Below are 22,691 nucleotides of genomic sequence, written 5' to 3'. Positions count from 1 at the left end.
GCTGTGGGGCTGGGACATTCCTGGTCTGACGAACCAGCCGCACCGCTGCCATGATTTGCTGAGCAACTCGACACTGGCTTCAAAGATGCGTGTGCGTGGACGCGGCGGCGGCACAGACCGAGAGCGAGACGCGGCGGCCAAGTTACAGTGACGGGTCGGACGCGGAAAGAGCGCGCGGAGCCGGGACGCCACGCTTTTACACGAACCCACGGACGCGGAACTTCGGCTCGAGTTTGGACCCAGGAACGGCTCCGCACCTTTGGCCGCGTCGGCAGCGCTGCTCCGCGGGTCCGCCAGCTTTCCTCCCGTCGCTCCGCTCGTTTTCATGTTCCTCCCGTCGTCCCGCTCGTTCAGCCCGTGTTTAATGGAGGGCCCCGTGCGGATTTGCCACCAGAAGAATGCGCCTGGCTGCTAACTCACCCGGCGGCTCGCAGCGTTTGCCCTCCCGCAACAGAGGTAAGTCGCGGGGCCGCTGCCGCGCGCGCCCGCCCGCCTGGCCCCGCCGGCCGGGGCAGGGCTCCGGGGGGCTCGGTGCGCACCGACCAGCCGGGCGCCTCTGGGAGTCACGAAAGAAAGAGGCGCAAACGTTGGCGGAGTCTCTGAACTCTGCGGGAGCTCCGCTGCGCGGAGCGGCGGCCGCTACGTGCGCGTCAACGGGGGCGCCCGTGTACGGAAATGAATATTATATATGTGTGTATGAACTCACTGGTCACGTTAGAGGCCGTGTCTGCGCTTAAGTCACTTTTGTGACACACTTTACTGTTCTTTAAACGTGTTATGACTTGAACCTCTTTGTTAGAGAAGCGGCAGAAAGACGAGGCTGTTGCGTTTTTGTGCAAAACCCATGAGAGCAGCGCCATTATCGGGCAGTTACGCGCTACCTGTGCGCACTCTCAGGTGAATGAATCGCCTAAATGTTGGTCCGGTGAGCGGCGGCGGCGGCGGCGGCGTGTCGCCGGTCGGAGACCGACGCCTGCGGGCTGCGTTTCTGCGTGAAACGTGAAGGGACGCTTTTCAAACACGTCCCTGCGCTGACGCCACTGTCGTAAAAGGTGAGAGTTGAGAGAGGAGATGCGTGTAAATAAACCCGCGGTGGGAGCGAGCTTTCTGCCACATTGACTCCCGTGAATAAACAGTGGCTCAGAGCGATACGTGAAGTGGCTGCTCGTCTGCGCAGACAGAGAGCCTTTATTGTTTTAGACGAGGCCCGAGGCTGTTATAAACGCTCCTCTGGTGATAGCGCTGTTGCTCTAACGTCTGGCAAGTGCACAAACACTGTACACACAGCGTCATTGGGTGATGACGACTACAGGCCTCGGATGATTCCACAGAATCCCTTATTGGACTAATTAAAGTAATGAACTCCAGACTGGACTCATTACAACAGTGAGGTCTTACTGACCCAGTGGCACATTTCATCGGGCCTCAGAACCAGCAGTGGTGACTCCTCGTTGGACGGGTAGTTTTGGCCTCTGCGCTGATGTGAAGGTGAGTTGTGGTTTGATGAGGCTGCGGCGGCGGTTCCTCCCCCGTCAGGGCCGCGTACGCGTCGCATGCGGGCGACCCTCACCAAAGCCAGCGCTTAGAGGTTGTGGAGAACAAAGCGCAGGATCGTCCGCGGACGCGTGACTCGCGGTGGCTGCGACGCACATGGAGAGAAAACGCGTCCAAGTTCAAACAGGCGCTCGCGCATTGTTGTTGACACTTCCGCTGCTTTCAGGTCCTTTCAGTTCCTCCCAGTGTTGGGTGAGATTTGCTCTTTGACTGCGTTCACTCCTCCCTCGGGTTTTAGAGTCTGAGCCAGCGTCAGTTCTAATCAGCTGTAGCTGAGTTTTTTTTTGGGGGCCTCTGTTTTTTAAACTTCATTTCACCGAGGAGCTTCATCTTAAATACCTCCTCCTGAAGATAACGCGTCTGTGAGATTGTGGAGATGAGCTTCCTTTTATGCTGGCGCTAAATCCTGAGCCTATTGGATGAACCTCTTGCGTATTTGTTTTGGATCTAGGACTCAAATAAGGTCTTTGCAAACGAGCTTTCAGCGGCAGAAAAAGGGTTTTTGCCGTTTCTTCATACAAAGACAGAACAGGCCTGTAAATGTAAAAGCTGCCGCCTGTGGAGCTGCCGCTCGTCCATGTTGTGAGCGTGCGGGCTTCTCTCCACAGCAACATGTGGGCGCTGTGACGGAATCAGACAACGCCGGAGTGTTTTTGTTGTTGTCGCCGTGTGCGTCTGTGACTCGGAGGGAAATTAACGAGCCATTAGTGTCCCGGCGCTTATCAGGCAGAGCCGAACAAAGCGCGGCTGTGCCATTAGGCGCGTTAGAATAATGTTTGAGCCATTATGGCGCTCGCTAATGATAAACACATGCTGCTGTAGGAGAACTATGTTAAGTGGGCAATTTGAATGTAAGCATGTGTAATGATACCAGCCCCGGCTCGCTAATGGCCCTCTGCGCTCGTCTGATGTTGTGTTCTAATCACGCGAGCACATACGCTCCGGCGACGATGAGCGACCCTTGATTGGCAGATAACCCCTGGCGTTTCCATGGCAACAGTGGAAGGTATATGTGAACGATAGCGCGGCGTTTTGAGCCCAGATGAAGTGTTTGTTCTGGTTCCTCACAGACTGAATGATGATGTTAGTGCAGGGCGCGCTGAGATAGATAAAGGGGCTGGACCTCTGTTTGAGGTGAGCGCGGTCGGGTCGGGTGTGTCCAAATGGGCGACTGTATTTTGGGCACGTCCCACATTCTGCTGTTTTCTTGGCCGTGCACATTTGAAGCCAGGCAGCAAACCTCAGCTCTGGCCTTAAGCGAATGTGAGTGAATTTAAGACCTTAATCAGGCTGCGGTTCGCTTGTTTATTTGGTTTTGCGCTGTGATCTGTCATATTATTGCTCCATAAGATCAACCTTTGGCTGAGAAAAATGTTCGAGAGTCATAAAACGGTGGAAGGGGAAAAAAATCAAACTTCATGCGTTCGCCTCATTTTTCATCATCTTTATAATGTTTTGAGTGCTGGAGTTAAGTCGTGATCGTTTCTAAACCTTCGCTGGCTAATCCACCTCAGCCTCTTAGTATAGCATAGCAGAATTTGGAGGACTGTTGTGTGGTTGACCTTTGACCCCCGGAGCAGCCGTTCCCCGGCTTGTTTGAACTCCTGACGCGCAGCTCCCTTCTCCACCCTCATTGCTCAGGGAACCCTAGCATTTTTACCATTTTCTACTGTGCGAGCTTTGCCTCCCATTCGTCAGGGACACAAGCGGAGCTCAGACCCCATTAGGGGTTTCAGGCATCGGGCCAAGGAGCCCCCATGCTGCAGGAGCCGGGGGGTGCTGATTGACAACACCCAGCAGCCACGAGCAGGGGGTCGATGGGAAAGACGGGCAGGTCAGAGGAGGCTTTGAGTTCTGCTGACGGCTGGTTGCTGGTTGGGTGAGAGCACTTCGCAGCTGCAGGCTTTACTCCCCCTTGAAATCTCCCCCACAGACAAGCTGCGAGAGGAGTCCGTAAGGTGAAATGGAGTTGAGGACAAAGTCAGGAGCTGCCGGTGTCACTGGTGTTTACATGTAGCTGTCATTAGCAGCACTTGTCATGTGCTCCGAGCTCATTGTGTTATTATTTCACTACTACACAACACGCGTATCTGCGTGGGACTTTATCTGTGCCCCCCTGACGGATGATCCATCAGCCCATAGTGAATCAGTGCACTTTGAAAGCTTGCTACTCTTGAAGGTTCCACGCAGCCTGAACGCCTCCAGGCTTCGACTCTGTGATGTAGGAGGTGAGCTGATCGTAGCCTTTCAGCAGGCGCTCGTATTGAGTTTCTCAAAGATCCAAAAGCACGAAGCATCCGAACCCGGATAATGACTTTCGAGAGATGTAAGAAATGAAATGAGAAACATCTGGGCCTAATTGTTAAGACAAACAAACAGCTTTTGCCGCAGCAGAAACAGATGTTCCATCCAGCCACCGAAAGGCAGCGGGCCGGAGCCGTGCGGGCGAAGGTGGGCCGGGCCGCGGCGGTCGCTAATGGAAACGGGCTCCAGCTCCGAGTGTCCGAGTCCCAGTACCACACGGCGCGTGGAGATAAACACACACATAATGAAATTACCTCTGCAGCAGATGGTCAAGCAGCAGTTTGTCCGACGCAGGACGCGCTTTGATGGAGACCGCGACTCTTACGTTTGGAAAAAATGATGTAGCGCTGATACGATCATAGCAAAATGCTCTTAGGGAGCGCCTTTGGCGTCGGCAGCCGGCGCAGAGTGGCTATGATACAGAAAAGCACATGTGTGAGGCGGCGTAACGTCCTCCTGGAGAGGTTTACGTAACGTTTTGGATAAAGCCTATTTTTCCTCACGATTGTCCAACGCATGAGGAGACGCATTGTTCTGCAGCTTTGTCTCCGGGCACAGACCTCGAGACGATTTCAGACGGTGAACTCCTGAACTGGACGTCTGCTGACAGCGTTCCCAGCGTCTTCCTGTTCGCAAGATTCATCTCTTTGTCCTTTCCTGTAGGCGCCTCCACGAACTGCGCCTCCGCTCAGCCGGCGCACGCCCCGAGAGTTAATGTCTCCTCTCACTGAAGCCGTGAGCGACCGCAGCTTTCTATTTCAAACGCTGAACCAATAAGTCACATCTGACGTGGGGTTTTGTGCGCAGCCGAATGTGTGCGCTGTTGAAAAGGCAGCACAAGGAGCAGCAAGACTATATTAAGGCAAGGCCAGTGGCTGGCACTCCTCTGCAGCTGACAAACAGGCTGCTTGTTTGAAGGCTGTTTTGCTCCCGGATCCAGGCCTGCGGTCGTGGGTGCCATTTTGGGCTTTCCCTCGTCCGACACGCGGCCCCTCGGGGGTGAAGAGACCCCGTATTCATAAAAGACGCTCGTGAAAGGAGCAGAGGCGTTTGAGTTGCAGGTGATCCGGTCCATCCTCCTGTTGTTCAGGGGGCGCAGACCGATCTGAACTGTGTGTAATGAAATCACACGTCATTGCGTTGCGCGTGTCCGGACACAAACCTCCACGAAGCGCCGGCGTGCGCTATCGGTGTTTTCCTGTTGTCATGACTACGTCACCTGCCTCAAACGCAGTTTGATTCTTTTTTTAATGATTTGACCACGAGCCAGAAATGGAAACTCTGATGATGTGTTGACGGATCGCCACCGAGCTTGTTTTGCGATCTCCCAATTGCCGTACAACAAGCGTGAAGTGTTACAAGGCGAGATGGATAAACATTTAGACAAACTAAATAAAGCGTCTGTGCACTGTTTGGGTCTGCATATTTATCCTTGGCTGCTCAAACTCGTTATTCACGGGAGCTGGTTTGTTTGGGATTTTGCAAGAGATTTGGGGAATTGGTGAAAATGACTAATTATACTTTAACCTTTTTTACAGGGGTTTGTTTTTCATTCTGTGGAGGTCAGGCCAGGATTCCAAAAGTCCCCCCTTTACGTGAAATAAATAGATGTTGTATTATTCTATATTCGCAGGGTCATTTCATCATTTTGAAGCATGTAAATACTGTGTTTTTTCTCACGCCTCTTGTGACAAACCAAGAGGAAGCAAACAGAGTTCAGCTTTATTTTTAAATTGTTTTCTAACTTTCTGAAGGTTTCGTGTTTGTATCTATTTGGAAATGCTGTCGTTTTGTTTTCGTTGCACATGTTTGAAATTACATTATTTAATATATGGGTGAGTTTGGAGAGAGCTTTTGGTCGGCAGCCAGGGATCTTTCAGGAGGAGACTGAACAGAAACTTTTGTCTGCGTCCTCGCTGCTTGTTGCTGTAGAGACACAGGCAGTGATGGAATCCAGGAGAGTTGGGGAGGGAAGGGGGAGTGGGGGAAGTCGGGGGGTGGGTGCAGCTGGATCAGATCGCCAAATGCCCATAATTACAACAGAATTTAAAAACACAGATAAAGCCTTGACTCCCAGAGAAGGTGGACGTTATCAAGGCATTTGGCAACCGTCTTCTCCTCCCCTGCATTAGCGCGGTTTCCTCTCATCTCCTTAACCGGGGCTGATAGCAAGGTATGTGAATCCGTGGCCTCCTCGGCCCCGGTGCCACAGCTGCACAATCCCTCCTCTCCTCTCGCCAGGCGTGAGGAATCAGACTCTTGGCACATGTTGGAGATCAGTGTTTTAACACACCCTGCGGGCAAGGAGGCCTTTTTGTGCATTCCTCCTCTCCATCAGAATTACCTTCCTCGTCTGAGCAGACGTTCCCCCGTGGACTGAAAGGCCTGTGAAATCAGCCGGAAGGGCCCAGAGAGCCCTGACAATGGGGCAGGGTTGTTAGTTACATACGCTTTGCAAAAGGTCTGGAGGTGGCCTTGTATGGTGGCGATACCCGCGGATCTGTTTCCAGTGTCCGAGGCCACTATTGAGTTTCGCCCCCGTGGTTAATCCCGCTGTTCAGGACCTTGGGAAACAACCGCACCCCCTCGTCCCCCTCCACATATTCCCAAGAAAAACAAGACATTGCAGAACAATCTCCAATTAAGATGGGTTTTGCATACTGTACCATTCAGTCCCCACTCTCTCCCTCGGTCTCAGTCTTCCGCCTCCCTCCCTTCCTTTCTCTCGGTCTGTGTGCTCGGCCAACGGGCCTCGGGCTAGAATTAGCGCTGTCTCCCAGGTCCCAGTCCTGGCACTTTGGGAGGGTCAAGCTTTGGTGAACTGAGGCGTTGGGGAGAGGAAGGGAGGAGGGGGAGCATGTGTGCCCTTGGTAAACAGGGCTTTGTGGGATGTGACTGTCTGATCCCCGGGGGCCTCTCCCCCCATTCTTCTGCGCTTCTGATCCCACACTGTGTTGGTGTCGTCGTGTCTGTGGCGTCGCACAGTTCTGGGACCCGCGTGGCCCCGCCGTCACCCTCGGCCTCCCGGACCGCTGGGGAGACGGCAGCCACTGAAAGGCGCACTGTCCTTGAAGGCGTAGCTCATTCGTCTTCTGCAGTCGCACTTGGTTTAAATGATTTATCGGGGAGCCATGCATTAACTTTCCGCAGGATGTTGGGATCAGGGAAGGTCGGACATTCTGCGCTGTGGATCGACCGGCGTCCTCCCGTGTCCTCACCACTCATTGTAAAACAAAAAGGCCCTCTCTCCTTTGTCCTCCTAATTCCCTTAGTTGATTCGAAACCATGTCTCTCTCTCTCTTCCTGTTTTGCTCGCCGTCTCTTTAGTCGGTCCCATTTTTAATAATGTCTCAGTCTTTAATCAGACAGCGTCAGACCATAGGAGAGGCCCAGTGTTTCCACTCATTAGTTTCCTCCGTGGCCCCAGGCGGCCTCCATGGTCCCCCGGAGTCTGTTCTCAGGAGGCTCTTCCCAGGTGGGCCGTGCCTGAATCACCGGTCGGCATTGGCAGATGTGGATGCGAGCTCAGCTATTATCTGTACGTACATCCCTGAGCCACATAAAGAGGGAGGAGTCCTGGCAGCCGCTCGCCTCCCAGGGAACGCTTCACCTCCTCATAGCCTCCTCTCCCACAGAACACTTGCTATGTTCCTCCCGCCGCCTCGCGTTCTGCTCTGAATTTATCTCCTCCCTGTGACTCCTCCGTCCGTCGCTCACCTTTTCCCCGCGGAGCTGAGGAATGCGTGCGCTGCAGATCCCCTGTCAGTGAGGTGTGCGGCGAGTGCAGACAGGTTGGGGCCGTAGCATGTGAATCAGCTTCAGCGCACGGGTCAGATTAGACCATCATCCCAGAGACCTGCAGAACAGCTTCAGCGCCGACCCAGTCGTTTACCGCAGCGTTTGGGTTTGATGGCCTGTGGTCGGACCTCGGCTACAGTATCGGAGCGAGGGGTTGTGGCTGTTTGCAGGTGGCTTTCATTCAGCGGTGCAGCCGTGCGGAGTGGAGCCCCAGCATCCGTCAGCGGCACCAGTTGTGACCTGTTCCTCCTCTGCCCTCCAGCTCTTTGATGCTCCAGCGCACTGCTTTTGTCCCTGTTTACCCAATATGACAGGGATATCAGTCAGGCCTTCATGGGGGCAGATGGGGCTTTAACTAGTTCCTGTGAAGAAGGGGGCAAAAGCCCCAGGAGGAGCAGATGCAGCGCAGGTGCTAACACCTACCACAACTCCAACTACTTCCCCTGAGGGCAGCCTGTCGCTGTGTTTGTTTTCCCTGGTGTCGTCACCAGGGATCCTTCTTGTTCTACAAGGACAGACGTTGCTCTTTCCATGTCTATCTGAGTCTTGTTACGCACAGGACGACAGATAAATGAAGGTAACGCCTGTCAGAGGTGAATCTCTTTTTTTTAGCTGCTTCTCTAATTCTCAGTCTTAGGCCTGGTGTCAGTCAAACATTTCCCAAGCACACACGGGTCAACCCCCACGTTAAAGAGATCTGGATTCTTTTCCACTTGAACCCACTGACTCTAACCTAGTTTTCCCCCCAAACTATCCCAGCGTTCTTGACTCAGCTTTGCAGGGAAGATGTCTCTTCAGTTTATAGCTGGTGGATCCCAACATAAGTGGAAAACCAGAAAGTAACACAATGTCAGGGAATCTGAAGCAGGGTTGATTTCCTTGATGCTGTGTAGTTGAGGGTTTTGAGGAGGAGAGCAGACGTGTGAGGAAGTGGGCTGGCTGCAGATCAACACTGGACATGAGGAGACCACTTTCGGGCCAATCAGGCTTTAACAAGGACTTCCCCCTTTGTCAGTGGGCTCTTCCAGCTTTTGTCTGGGCGTCTGCTTGGGAAGCAGCAGGACCTGCCTTTCCCTGTGCTCCGTGCTGCCGGCAGCAGGAGGACTTCGCGTGATGAGGGACACTAGATCTCCTCCGAGTCTGTCTCCACGGGAGCAGCTTCATGGTGGCGGATGTCAGAGTCGAGCCAAACAGATAAGAAGCAGGAATGATGCCCCTGTGTTTCCTCGTCGTGCCAGATCGATGTTCTAGATAGGCAGCTGTGTGTTTACACAAGGACATGGGGCTGGAGCTGGAGTGCCCCACTGCTACAGCCAGCGGGAGGAAGTCACTGCGTAAAACAAAGGTAGATGAAACCAGAGGCACTGACAGAACGGGCCCTGGGTCTGTGCCAGCGTGCCCTCGTCTACGCTCTGCACTCTCACAGCGCTGTTGTTATTATTGTAATTGTATATCATTACTCCGGCAGAGGCAGAAAGATAGTTTCCACTGATGACATGGGGGCAGTGAGCGGGGCCTGTTGCAACTCGTGGGACGGAGCAACGCCAGGCTGCTGGATGTGGGTCGGATCCGCCTCAGTGCACATCTGAACCGGTGCCTGAAACGCAAGAGGCCCGTCACGTAACGCCGCGCGTTCGGCCCAACGGCACAGAGCGTCTGCAGCGGTTCATGGCAGGATATTTGGTGAACTATAAGTGTGTGACACGGAAGGTTGGAGTTGACCTCTGGGGGCTGGTCCGGAGCCACCAGACACCCGGTGGCTCGCCCTCTCTCCCTCTGCTCTGCGCTGACCTTTGACCCCAGCGTGAGAAGCGGGTGTGAGCCAGTGATGGGAGAGTTTATTATTTCCTGCCTCTTCTCTCTTCCTCCTCCTCCTCCTCCTGCTGTCAAGATGCTCCCTGACAGACACCGAGCCAGAGAATGAAAATGAAAACATGAAGGAAGGCTCCACGTGGAAGCATCACTCAAAAGTCTTGTATTGAGAAAAAATATGTCTAAATACTCTATTTCCCATTTGATCTAAATGGTAATTAAATAAGGCTTTGTGTTGGGTAGTTCTGACTGAGTCACACTTCAGCCTGGAGAGGAGGCCAAACGAATTGACCTGCGCGATTGTCACTCAGATGAAACAGTGTTTGGGTTGGAGAATGGGGGTGAGAAACCTGTTCAGCTCCACCGGTCCCACCCAGACATCAACCTTTTAATTTGCCCCACCTTCCAGCCCCGCTCGCCCTTTCCGCCAGCGTCTGCGGGCCCCCAATGCACCAGTGTGAATATCACAGCTGGACGGCCATTGTGCCTCAGCCTCGGGCTCAAACCCTGGTTACCAACCAGGAACCTGGGATCAAAGCTCGCCCGGATTACTGTTAAAAAAAGGAGGAGGAGGTGCCACAGTTGGAGGGAGTGGGCTTGAAAAGGATCGAGGAATGCTCCTAATTACGTGCCCTCCACTCCTTTTCTGTCGCTCCCCTTGGCTCTTCTCTCGTCTGTGTGTCTGCACGTCGGGCTACAGTGAACCTCTGTGGAAGCAACGCAGTGTGACAAGAGAGCGATATTAAGAGCGAGGCAGTCTCTCCACAGCCACTCCATTAGTGGGAGAGAGGGAGACGTGTGGTGTGTGTGTGTGTGTGTGTGTGTGTGTGTGTGTGTGTGTGTGTGTGTGTGTGTGTGTGTGTGTGTGTGTGTGTGTGTGTGTGTGTGTGTGTGTGTGTGTGTGTGTGTGTGTGTGTGTGTGTGTGTGTGTGTGTGTGTGTGTGTTTTTCTGGACCCTCTCTTCGTTTTGTGCGTCTGATCCCAGAGCTCTGCTTTGACGTGTCTCTCCTTTCTGTTGCAGGTCTTCCAACCAGACGGGAGCATTGGTGTCGATCAACACGGCTGCTGACAGGGGTCAAAGGGCACCATGGACAGTGGCCTAAGGGTCCTCCTGTCCACCGTGCTGTGTCTCAGCCAGTCTGTGCTCATCAGCTGCTCGTGTAAGTTGTGTTCAGCCTGTGGTCATTTTAAAAGCTTCCTTCTCTTCATTCGAGGTAAAGACGTGGTTTCTCTTCTGCCTCCAGCTCCGTACCCATCCTTCCGCTCTGAGCCGGCCTCCGTGGTCCAGAGTCCGGGCTCTGTGGCCCGTCTGCGCTGCTCGGCGAGCCCCCCGTGGGCGGTGGTCTCGTGGCGCTTCCGCGGCCTCCCCCTGGATGCGTCCGGGCTGCCGGGCCTGGAGCTCAGCGGGGCCTTGCTCACCATCTCCTCCCTGGGGCCCCGCCACGCGGGCCTGTACCAGTGCGTGGCGCGCCTGGCCCGCGGCCCGGCCATTGCCAGCCGCCTCGCGCGCGTGGCCGTAGCAGGTACGGATGCGGAGAATTCGCTGGCTTCAAAGCAGCCGCTTTGTGAGCGGCGGTGGGGAAGGAAGCGTTGGGAGCTTTTCCTCGGCGCCCTTCCAGGTGCCTCCTGAGCGGTGTCCTTAATGAGCCTGGGGCTTTCCTGTGCAGCGCATGCTCCTGCTGGGCGCTTCAATAAGGGGCCGACTCTGATCTGGGAGCGCATCCGGCCGCCCGGACTCATTCACTGCAACAATAAACAAAGCGAGTGGTCCAACGCAAACAGCTCGGCCCAGTAGCGCTGCCGGCCTTTGTTGTTGTCTGCGCCCGTATTAAATTCTCCATAGATGTTTGATTCGCTCTTCTCCTTCTCGGCCTGTGCAGAAATATCGGAATATGAAGACGGCAGAAGGCGAACGCTGTCGGTGCAGGAGGGCGGCACGGCGCTCATAGAGTGTCCTCTCCCGCACAGCGTCCCTCCAGCGCTTCCCAGGCTCCGAGTCCGAGGGGAGTGGATAGAGGAGTCGGCAGGTGTGTTTGAGGCCGCGAATGAAACCTGTTTATTTTATTGTTTTTTCTTTGCATGTGCAGTTTCATGGGTTATACTGCATAAAGTAGTGTTAATGTATTTGCTTGTGCTCTTTTCGCAGGGGATTATTTACTTCTTCCCTCTGGAAACCTACAGATCGCGTCCGTGTCCGCTCAGCATCAGGGCACGTATAAATGCGGAGCTCTGAACCCTGTCACCGGTGAAACGGTGCTGCAGGCGCACGGCACCAAGCTGTCAGTGAGACGTAAGTCCCGACGCGCTCCTGGTTTCCCGTGTGTTTGTCTCCCGTAACGCCGGCTGCCTTGCTCCAGACGCGCCCTCGCCGCCGCGGATCCTGCACCCCACCGCCCCGGTGACGCTGTGGGCGCAGCAGTCGCAGCCGCTGACGCTGGAGTGCGTGGTCTCTGGCGCCGCGCCGGCCGCCCGGTGGTTCAAGGACGGCGAGGAGGTGGCGCCGCGGCCGTCGCACCGGCGGCGCCACAACAACCTGGTGTTCGCTAAGGTGACCAGACGCGACGAGGGGAGCTACGCCTGCAGGGCAGAGACGGAGCGCGGGCCCGTGCTCAGCGCCAACTACACGGTGAACGTTCTGGGTAAGAACGGGCGCGAGATCAATGCGGGGCCTGTTTGACGCCCTCTGACCCGGTGCACATGTCCTCCACAGAACCGGCGTCCATCACAGAGGGCCTCACCGACCAGCTGGTCTCCCCTGGCTCCTCCGCCCGTTTCACCTGCGCAGCCACAGGAAACCCGTCCCCGAACATCACCTGGCTGCTGAACGCGGACCCCGTGGCCGCGTCGCCGCGCGTTCAGATGTCTGGATCCTCTCTCGTAATCACAGACGTGAGCCCACAGGACGAGGGGATGTATCAGTGTCTGCTGGACAACGGCATCGGCTCAGCTCAGTCACACGGGATGCTCACAACACGCTCAGGTACGTGTTTACCTGTGAACTTTACTCTCAGTTAGGAGGAGTGATGAACGGCTGAGGAGGTAAAACCTGTGTTGACTGTCACCAGTGGCTCTGGAGGTGTTGGATGGGATTCCGGCCGCCCTCCAGGTGTTTCTCTGCACATCCTGCATCAGCAGGGAGCCCTCGCTCTGAGGCTCTGAGTGTGAATGTGTTTTCCTCGGGGCCGGGGAGGGGTTTGGCCGAGGCCGCCCTCCTCCGAGCCTGAACTGAGCCTGAGCGTGAGAGTGAGCTTTGTGCACGCCGTCGGGGATAAGCCCCCGGACGCTGGAATGTAAGGAGTAGCGTGGAGGGTTATGACGAGGAGCAGACCACCCAGCTGTCAACATCATACACAACTGCCTTTTAGTTATTAACACATCACAGCCCCCCCCCCCCCCCCCCCCCCCCCCCCCCCCCCCGCAGACGCTCTCAGAGGCCCCGGCTCGCTCCTCTATCTCCAGTCAGATTAATGCAGCCCCGTGTGCTGGACGGGAGGCACAAATCAGACGGGCTCCGCTAAACAAAGCGGAGACAAATGTGCATCGATAGCTTTTATTGCACCAGCAGATGTAAACACTGGGTCCATTCGTGGCCAGTTGCCCTTTTGATACCAGGCAGCAGAACTTATCAGGCTCCTGCTGCTTTGCTGCGTTGAGTCTGTTGGAGCCGTCCGTCTCAGAGCAGTGTGAAATACTTTTCCCTTTTCTGTTTGGACGGTTGTTTGCATCTCCATGACAACGCCCTGCTTTCGTGCGTTTAGTGATGGAGTGTCCTTATTCTGTCACCAGTAGCTGTTTGATCCACAGACGCTGATCTGCTTCCAGTGATAGCAGCCTGAAAAATGACTCTGTGATTGTCATAATTCATTATATCAGATTTAAAAACTGAATGGAAATGAGAAAAACTCAACACATTTTCCATTCAATCGTCCTTCAGAGGTTCTGCTGAGCGTTCTGCTCCAGGTCCAGGTGCTCCTTTCTAAAGGTCTGACCTTTTATTTTGCTCCGGCCTTGGCAGCACCTACTCAGAGTACAGTATATCAGGATGGTGACGACACCGTGGCCCCACATGCCTCCTCCGGTATCGGTGTGGATACGCTATAGAGCTGCAGAGGGAGGAAACGAGCGGCTGGATGCCGCGCTGAGATCCGATTCTCCGCTATTTTAATGGCCGGCGTGTGGAATGCGTGGCAGCTGGCCGCGGCCAGAACCGGGTCTAGTGTTACCAGCTTCGCGCCTGTTTGCGTTGCTGCCTGATGTGGTGCCACACGCGCCGCAGACCGGCCCAACGGGTCCCGACCGGGACGTTGGGCCGAGCGGCTCGGCTTCAAGCTCCTCCTCGCTTCCCGCTCCCTCCGTCGGTAAAAAATTCCACCCCACCGCTGCCAGACTGGTGTCAGACGCTGTGAAGCCTCTGGCTTGTAGGATCTGCCCAGGTGGACGCTTCTGGCTCTGGCAAAGCGAGGAGGGGAAAAACAAACCCGTGATTCTGTGCGGCTGCAGAGCCAGGCGTTCTTGTTATTTTATGCAGATTATGAGAGTCATTCCAAATGTAAAAGTTTCCAGCGCTGGCTGTCCCCGTGGACCGGCAGGGCCACCTCTGCTAATCACTGCCGGACCAACACTGCTGCCATTGCTACGGCCTTTATTAGTGCGACTGGGTCCAGAACGCAGCGTTAAAAACGTCAGGTTCCTAATGAAGCGGCACCCGTGGGTCGGTCATAGGCTGAGGCTGAGTCTGAATCTCCCACCTGCTGCCTCAACGACGTTTCCCGTCTCAATCCTGGTCCTGTTTCCTCAGTGACGGAACCGCAGCCCGACCCGTCGCTCCATCCCATTCAGAGCGACGAGGGCCACGGGCGCTCGCTGACCGAGGACGAGGTGCCGGCGGACCGCGGCGCCGAGCGGCCCACTCCCGACGCGCCCATCATCACCAGCCCGCCCCAGACGCACAAGCCCGACGTGTACGACCTGGAGTGGAGGCCGGGTCGCGACGGAGGCAGCGCCATCAACGCCTACTTTGTCAAGTACCGCAAGGTGAGAACAGACGCACGCAAAGACCCGGGCCTTGGTTTTGGCTCCGACCGGCTGAGACTAGGCAACAGTAATCTGTTCCTTAAATGAAACGGGCCGGGTCGGGCCCTGGACCCACGGAGAGCTGGGTCATTTCCTCTATAAAGTCGCGTTCGCTTCAGTCTGACTGTAAAACTGTATGATACTAGTTAGGACTTGGCAGCAGCCTCCAGTGTTGCTGGAAACTGTGACCCAAACCTCGCTGCATTGTTTGTGGAGCTGTTCCCTGTCATTATTCAGGCGCAGAAAGACAGAGCTCCGATTATTACGCTCAGACGACAGATGATGTTGCTCCACTCACGTGTGTGTCTGTCTGTCTGTCTGTCTGTCTGTCTGTCTCTCTCTCTCTCTCTCTGTCTCTCTGTCTCTCTGTCTCTCTCTCTCTCTCTCTCTCTCTCTCTCTCTCTCTCTCTCTCTCTCTCTCTCTCTCTCTGTCTGTCTCTTTCTCTGTCTGCCTGCCTGTCTCTCTCTCTCTCTCTCTCTCTCTGTCTCTCTCTCTGTCTCTCTCTGTCTGTCTGCCTGCCTGCCTGTCTGTCCGTCCTTCTGTCAGGTCGATGAAATGGGAACGGTGGTGGGGAGCTGGCACACGGTCCGCGTCCCCGGCAGCGAGAAGACCCTGCGTCTCTCGGAGCTGGAGCCCTCCAGCCTCTACGAGGTGCTGATGGTTGCTCGGAGCTCGGCGGGCGAGGGCCAGCCGGCCATGCTCACCTTCCGCACCGCCAAAGGTCAGCCTCTTCAAGTGCTCATTCATGGAGGCAGCAGCTTCACCTGCTGATCCAGCTGTTCTGGGAAAAAATAACAAACCTCAGCTGCCTAAATATAAAAAAAGCGTCCAGTCATTTTTGGACTTTACTATGGATGCGATCATTTGTTTTCTTCTACAGCAGCAAAGCTCATTGCATTTTTAAGCTACAGGTAGATTCACACAAACACGCTGTTTTTTTTGGTCAAAATTGATTCATGGAGAAGAATCAGAGGTGAGAGCACCTGTACGGTACATACAGTCACCGCCATGACGGTGTCTTTGTCCACTCGCTGTCACAGCCAACGACTGTCTAGTGTTTTTATGTTCTAGAAGCAAATAAAAATAAGATCAATGGCACAAACAGACAATAATGTTTTACTGCTGCAGGCTTGAGAAAATGTTCCCTGGTCAGAAGTATGTCCAATTCTGCCAAACACCACACAAATGATTGTTTCCCCAAGTGTGGGTCTTTTACAAAACGGTCCAGGACCGAAAACACGCCAACCGGGCCAAAACCAGGCTGGAGCGCTGAGCTGCGGTTCCAGATTCACCAGAACAATGGCTGCTCTCGCTTGTTTTCATTTATTTACCGTTTCAGTGACTTTTCGTGTCCCTGCTCCAAGCGTGTTTTTAAAAGCGTCTCCACAAGGTCAGAAACAAACTGTAAAACTGCTGGAAAATGAGTGAGACGGGTCAATTAGAAATCAGACGGTACCGACACTGTTTAGGGAAGGACTGTTTAATTGTTGTACGTGATTAGTTTGTTAGTTTGCTATTTTGTCTTGGGCCAGCGTTCGGTTGGACACTCACTCATCCAGGCAGTTACATGGTTAAACTCGAGCTGCTGAGTTCTCAGGAGGAAACCTGAAACCGGCCCAGATAAAGCCAGAGCCGCTCTGGAAAGCGGGAGGAAATTTCAGATTTCAGAGCCAACATCCGGAGCCGTTCCATGTGCTCATGCTGCAGCCGAAGGAGCCGAGGCCCCGTCCGGCCGGCGTTTCTCACGTCCAACTCTTTCTGTTCCCTCTCTCAGAGAAGAGCATCTCCACCAACAAAAACCCGTCCAAGCCTCCTGTCGTCTCCATGCCGCCCAAGGCCCCGGAGGACAAAACCCCCAACACACACTTTGGCGTCGTCATCCACGACAGAGGTAGGAGCTCCGGCCCTGGGCTCTGTTCGTTCCCTCCGGTGGAGAGATGCTCCGAGCAGAAAGCTGCGTTTGAGCGTTCGCCTGCTCTGTGCGTCACAATCCAGCCTTTGTTGCTGAAACTCACATTAGCCTTTTCACTAACCCTTGTTTTTCTCTCTCTCACTCGCCACTGCCCTCTCTAAGTTTGTGGCTCAGAGCCCAGGCAGTAAGTACACATTCCTCCACGGCTGCCGCTTCACTGTCATCTGTGTCTGTTCCCGTTTTTCTTTCCCGATTAACTGATTCCACCTTTGTGGTTCCGTTTGTGTGCTTTCACAGACGTCTGAGCATCCTGGACGTCATTCTGTCTTCTCCTCTGTTTTTGCCCCAGTGCCCGAGGCCCCCGACCGCCCGACCATCTCCATGGCGACGGAGAGCTCTGTGTACGTGACGTGGATCCCGCGGGCCAACGGCGGCTCCCCGATCACCGCGTTCCGCGTGGAGTACCGGCGCGGCCGCAGCACCGAGTGGCTCGTGGCCGCCGACAACATCTCGCCGCTCAAGCTGTCCGTGGAGGTCCGCAGCCTGGAGCCCGGTGAGACCCGCCCCGACCCGTCAGGCAGCGGCTCGGCCGCGACCGCCGCACTCACTGCGTCTCCTTCAGCTTCCACCTACAGGTTCCGCGTTGTGGCCATCAACTTGTACGGCGAGAGTCCGCCCAGCATTCCGTCCAAGCCGTACCAGGTGCCGCAGGCCAGCCCGCGCATGGCGGACCGGCCCGTGGTCGGACCCCACATCTCGTCCACCGACGCCATCAGCGACACGCAGATCATGCTGCGCTGGACTGTGAGTGCTGCACACGCGGCGGGAGGCTGGCGTAGCCGGGCCTGAGGTTCTGACAGGGGGAAGTGGGAGGCGGGAGCTGCAGTAGTCGAGCTTGAGGTTCTGTCAGTGAGAAGCCAGCGACGGGAGCTGCAGTAGTCGGGCCTGAGGTTCTGACAGTGAGAAGCGGGAGCTGCAGTAGTCGGGCCTGAGGTTCTGTCAGTGAGAAGTGGAGACTGGCGTAGTCGGGCCTGAGGTTCTGACAGTGAGAAGCGGGAGCTGCAGTAGTCGGGCCTGAGGTTCTGTCAGTGAGAAGTGGAGGCTGGCGTAGCCGGGCCTGAGGTTCTGACAGGGGGAAGTGGGAGGCGGGAGCTGCAGTAGTCGAGCTTGAGGTTCTGTCAGTGAGAAGTGGAGACTGGCGTAGCCGGGCCTGAGGTTCTGTCAGTGAGAAGCCGGCGACGGGAGCTGCAGTAGTCGGGCCTGAGGTTCTGTCAATGAGAAGCCGGCGACGGGAGCTGCAGTAGTCGGGCCTGAGGTTCTGTCAGTGAGAAGCCGGCGACGGGAGCTGCAGTAGTCGGGCCTGAGGTTCTGTCAGTGAGAAGCCGGCGACGGGAGCTGCAGTAGTCGGGCCTGAGGTTCTGACAGGGGGAGGTGGGAGCTGCAGTAGTCGGGCCTGAGGTTCTGACAGGGGGAAGCCGCTGGCGGATGTTTTGATGCGTCTCCGGGTTCAGGCCGCTGGTGGTTCTTTGGCAGCTGAGGCCCAATCAGGCCTTTAATGATCGGAGCTCGGCTCCGGCGCAGATTAAGAGGCCACTTCCATCAGACGCGTGATTTTCCAAAGCGGCTCCGACCGTTTAGAGCTGCAGATGGATGCAGATAGTTTACTTAACCTCAGACGGGCTCAGTGCTTCCTGAACTTCAGACAGTGCAATCACAATCTCGCTTTGAGCCCAGTACATCTGCTGATAACGAGCCCGGCCATTAGTTGCCAGATAATTTCCTCTCTTTGTATGATAATTGCCCAGCAGACCGCTGCAGGCTAACATTTGCTTTTTCCCCGCCTCGTACAGTACAGTCCCTCCAGTAACAACAACACCCCCATCCAGGGCTTCTACATTTACTACCGGCCCACGGACAGCGACAACGACAGCGACTACAAAAGGGACGTGGTCGTAGGTGAGTCCACAGCCGAATGTGTGTGTCTGTGCCATTGCACAGCGTGCAGCTTCTCATCCCGGAGGTTTGGAGCGTAATGGATATTGGTTTAGTGAAGAGGGAGCATTTGTGCTGTTTGATTTATAGAAACGACCGTCCCCAGACAGCAGCGCCTTCTAAAAGCTGTTTTTAATAAATGGCTGCCAACTAATGGGCCGGAGCTGAAATATGAGTCCAGGCAGAGGAGAGGGGCTCAGGTTGCTGGGAGGAATGCTAACAGCGGAGCCTGGCACAGGAGGGGAAGGGAAGGAGGCTTCACCTTCAGCATGCGCCGCTTTCAGGCTCCTCGATGTATAGGTTCCAAAGGAATCTAGCATTTGGCTTTAGCATCACGTTACTTTTTAGTTTTTTACTTCTAGGACTTAGCTCGGCCTCGGAGCAGATTTATTGAACTGAAAATGACACACAACACAACAGCACCAGCAGATTATTTCAGCCCCATTTGATGGAAATGGAGCATTTGTGTGTGTGTGTGTGTGTGTGTGTGTGTGTGTGTGTGTGTGTGTGTGTGTGTGTGTGTGTGTGTGTGTGTGTGTGTGAGAGGGTCGACTCATCTGAGATTTCAAGCGCCTGGACTGTGTGATTGTGTGTGTGTGTGTGTGTGCGCGTGCGTGCGTGCGTGTGTGTGTGTGGAGTGGGAATACTGGAGGCAGGCCAGGACAAATATGAAGCTGCCATATATGGAGCTCGTCTAGAGTAAAGCAACTGTCTGAGCTCTCATGGGACTGGTGGAGCGGAGGGGGAGATGGTGGAGGGGGGGGGCGCGAAAGAACATGACCTCCATGAAAGTGTGTGTGTGTGTGTGTGTGTGTGTGTGTGTGTGTGTGTGTGTGTGTGTGTGTGTGTGTGTGTGTGTGTGTGTGTGTGTGTGTGTGTGTGTGTGTGTGTGTGTGTGTGTGTGTGTGTGTTGGGGGGGGTACCTGGGAGTTTACACAGTGGGATGCTCACCTCTGTCTCGTCCTTTTGACCCGCCTCCTCAGGTGTGAAACACTGGCACATGATTGGTCACCTCCAGCCCGAGACCTCCTACGATATCAAGATGCAGTGCTATAATGACGGGGGCGAGAGCGAGTACAGCAACGTCATGATCTGCGAGACCAAAGGTAAACGACACACGCCTCAGGTCCAGGCACGTTTCGGCCAAGACTGTAATTTTACCGTATGATTGTCATAATTACACATTGTAAATGAACTGTACACCAGCTCACAGTCTGTGCCCCCCCCCCCCCCAGCGCGGCAGTCCCCCGGCTCCTCCAGCCTGCATCCCATCACTCCTCCGGGCCCCCACGTGCCCGAGCTGCCCAGCCCCCCCGGGGGCCTGCTGTACCCCATCGTGGGCTGCGTCTTGGTGGTGATGGTGCTCATCCTGCTGGCCTTCATCGCCATGTGTCTGTGGAGGAACCGGCAGCAGAACAACATGCACAGTGAGTTGAGCCACACCCCCCCGCACGCGCCCCAAACCCCCCGCACGCGCCCGTCCTCACCGCCGCGTCTCCTCTGCCGCAGAGTACGACTCCCCCAACTACATGTACCAGTCGGCAGAGAGGAACGGCCACGTGCTGGAGTACACGACGCTCCCCGCTGTCAACGGCGTCCACGGCGGCCCCATGTTGCCCCCGGGCTGCCACCACCTGCACCTGAAGCTGCCCAACGGCCTGGCGCTGCTCAACGGCTCCAACGGGCTCTTCTCGCACGGCCACGAAGGCACGCGGGACTGCGAGCACTCGCACCCCCACCACCACCTCAACGTGAGTGTGACGGCAGCGCCGCCGGACCCACGGCCTTAACTTTCCACTCACTGGGCCTGTGTTCACCTTCCAGGGCGGAGGCGTGTACACGGCTCTGCCACAGACGGAGGCGCCCGATTGCATGAGCTGTCAGAACCTTTGCAACAACAACAGGTGAGAGACGCAGCCGCACGTGGGCGTCTTCTTTCAACACACGTGGGAATTAACTGGGTTTTTTTTCTAGTGTTGGAAGCTTTGGTTGTGGTGCATCAAAATGTGCATAAAGCTCCTAATATTAAAGGCTGATTCCAACACACACACAAACACTTGGCCTCCTGCTAGTCCTGTTTATGTACTCAAGGGTCCCCAGCATCACAGTTTACCCTGTGTGCACCCAGCCAGCAGACCTAATGAGCCCTGTGTTTATTTACCTCCAGCTGCTGGGAAGGGAGGGGGGGGGGGGCAGCATCCAATCAGCAGAGTCGAGGCGACGCGTGCAGCGTAACTGTCTGCGTCTGGGAGCAAAACCACAGCGCGTCCCAGCTGCTCGGAGGCAGCGTGGATCTCCAGCCTCCGGTCACAGCTCCAGTCGTAGCCGTGCCCTAGTTTTGCACGCTAGCGCCGTTAGCACGAGGGCTTTGTTTGTGGTGGCAGCGCATCGCGGGGCAGGAGCCGGGGGGCGCGCGAGGCCCCGCTGAGACGGCCTCTTATAAACCACCGCCTGTTTCTGCTCAGATGCTACAACAAGACCAACGGCTCGTGCTCCGGCGGCGCTCCGCCCGCGATGCAGCGCGTGGCGCCGTGCCAGCAGGACGGGCTGGAGATGGTGCCTCTGGGCCACGGCGCGGACGCGACGCAGCCGGGCCGCCCGGAGGCCGACGGACGGCGGGCGGACGAGCAGCCGGAGGGGAGCGAGGGCAGTGAGGAGAGCAAGGAGAGCGAGGGGAGCGGTGCCGACGACGGTGAGACACGGCTACTGTCCTGCCGCTCCTCGAAATGTTACAGTGACAGGTTTTCAGCAGTCTTAAATGACCGACACATAAGTAAATGCACGAATTCACTTCCAGTCATGGTTCCTCTTTTTGAACTGCTCCGTTTTTGTAGCGTTTCCGACCTTCGTGCTTTTTGCTGACCAGCTCTGCAGCGTCTCCACAAATGACGCCTTTCCAGAGTCTCTGCTCCTCTTTAACGTGAAGCTCCTGTTTGTGTTTCTGTGCAGCGGAGGAGACTCTGCAGCGCACGGACACGGAGCGGCCCGCCGTGCGCTGGGGGAGCCTCGGCCCGACCCACTTGGACTGTGACGAGAAGCCCGGGTGGATGTGCAGCAGCGGCCTGTCGGCGGAACTGATCCAGCCGGGCCCGCAGGAGGCGTGAGCGTGGGCTGTGGAGGAACCGGGTCACAGACCCAGCACAGCGGGACAGTGAGAGCTGCACGCAGCCGGGACACTAGAGGACAGTGGGACACTAAACTGTGGAGAGACACTGAAAACCAGAGGAAGAGCGCGCGGCCCACTGGAGGGAAGCCTCTCCAAAGACGGAGAACTCTTTAGATGACTTATTTATTTTTTTGTAGTAGTAAAATATTATATCATGTGAATGTATCTGTTTCAAAGAAAAGTTTGTCTTTTATATTATTTATGCCTTTTGAATGAGAAATGCTCTTTATTTTTGTTGTTTGTCCCCTTTGTGTTCCACTCGAGTGTGGGAATTAGCAATTGTGTAAAGTTTTGTAATAATATAAAGAGGAGATATGGACGAGTAAAGGAGCTATTTTCACGCCCGCGCCCCCTCCTTCCTGTGCAGCGCTGACTTTCCCAGCGTTGGTCCAAAGCCGTGGATGTTTGTGGCGGCGCTTTGATGTGGCTTCGTGATGAGCTGCTCCACTCGGCGTGACCTCTGAGCGGGCGAACGCTCCCATCGCTGCTCACATCAGGCCTCGTGCTCTTTGCTTCACTGGATCCTTGATAGTGCATCACTTGAGGCCAAATGCACTCAAGCTTTGAGGGCTCTGTTGACCTTCTGGCCTCGGTCTGCAGAGGAACACCAGTAACGGGGGAACAGAGTATGCAACAGGGTATGTTACCGCTGCCCTGAGAGAGTAAACAGAACCCGGTCAGGAGAAGAACCGTCCATGGTTTCATAATAATGGAGTAATGAGTTAGTGATGATGCAGCTAACTGTGTTCTATGACCATCTGTGAGGCTGTTTCCTCCAAACACAAGCAAATATCAAAACCATGACCTCAACCACATGACGTCAGTCCCAGTTTACTGATGCTACGTGCCGCAGGTTCATGCAGAGCGGTACCGTCCAGCTGAAGGACAGCTTCCAGGCCTCAAGGGTGTTTTGAAAGCGTCCGTGTTGAGACTCGTGCTCACTGGTTCTGACTGGGTCTGACTGGGTTCCAGTGGGCAGGCGGCGGCGCTGGCCACGCTTCGCTGCTTCGGTGCCGTCCTCCGGCGCCGGTGCCACAGTGGGCGGCCGGTCCTCGGGCCTGGGCTCGTCTGGCACCCCT

At 55.6% G+C, this 22,691-nt stretch overlaps 1 protein-coding gene across 1 annotated transcript; it reads left to right on the top strand.

Moving 5' to 3' along the window:
- The first annotated feature begins 1 nt into the window (after position 1).
- On the top strand, positions 2 to 21,952 carry cdon (cell adhesion associated, oncogene regulated). The gene is made up of 19 exons (XM_029171838.3): positions 2 to 456; positions 10,490 to 10,628; positions 10,713 to 10,991; positions 11,349 to 11,495; positions 11,615 to 11,758; positions 11,826 to 12,107; positions 12,179 to 12,448; positions 14,267 to 14,502; positions 15,089 to 15,263; positions 16,317 to 16,433; positions 16,804 to 17,007; positions 17,077 to 17,258; positions 18,305 to 18,410; positions 19,430 to 19,552; positions 19,682 to 19,873; positions 19,956 to 20,197; positions 20,271 to 20,350; positions 20,912 to 21,138; positions 21,396 to 21,952. The coding sequence occupies exons 2-19, from the start codon at positions 10,556 to 10,558 to the stop codon at positions 21,548 to 21,550; spliced, it is 3,234 nt and encodes a 1,077-aa protein (XP_029027671.1). The 5' UTR covers positions 2 to 456; positions 10,490 to 10,555; the 3' UTR covers positions 21,551 to 21,952.
- Positions 21,953 to 22,691: the final 739 nt, after the last annotated feature.

Source organism: Betta splendens, chromosome 13 (genome assembly GCF_900634795.4).
Source record: "Betta splendens chromosome 13, fBetSpl5.4, whole genome shotgun sequence".
Classification (NCBI taxonomy): Eukaryota; Metazoa; Chordata; class Actinopteri; order Anabantiformes; family Osphronemidae; genus Betta; species Betta splendens.
Note: the sequence above shows the minus strand (reverse complement) of the source record. Positions and strands in the feature narration are given on the sequence as shown.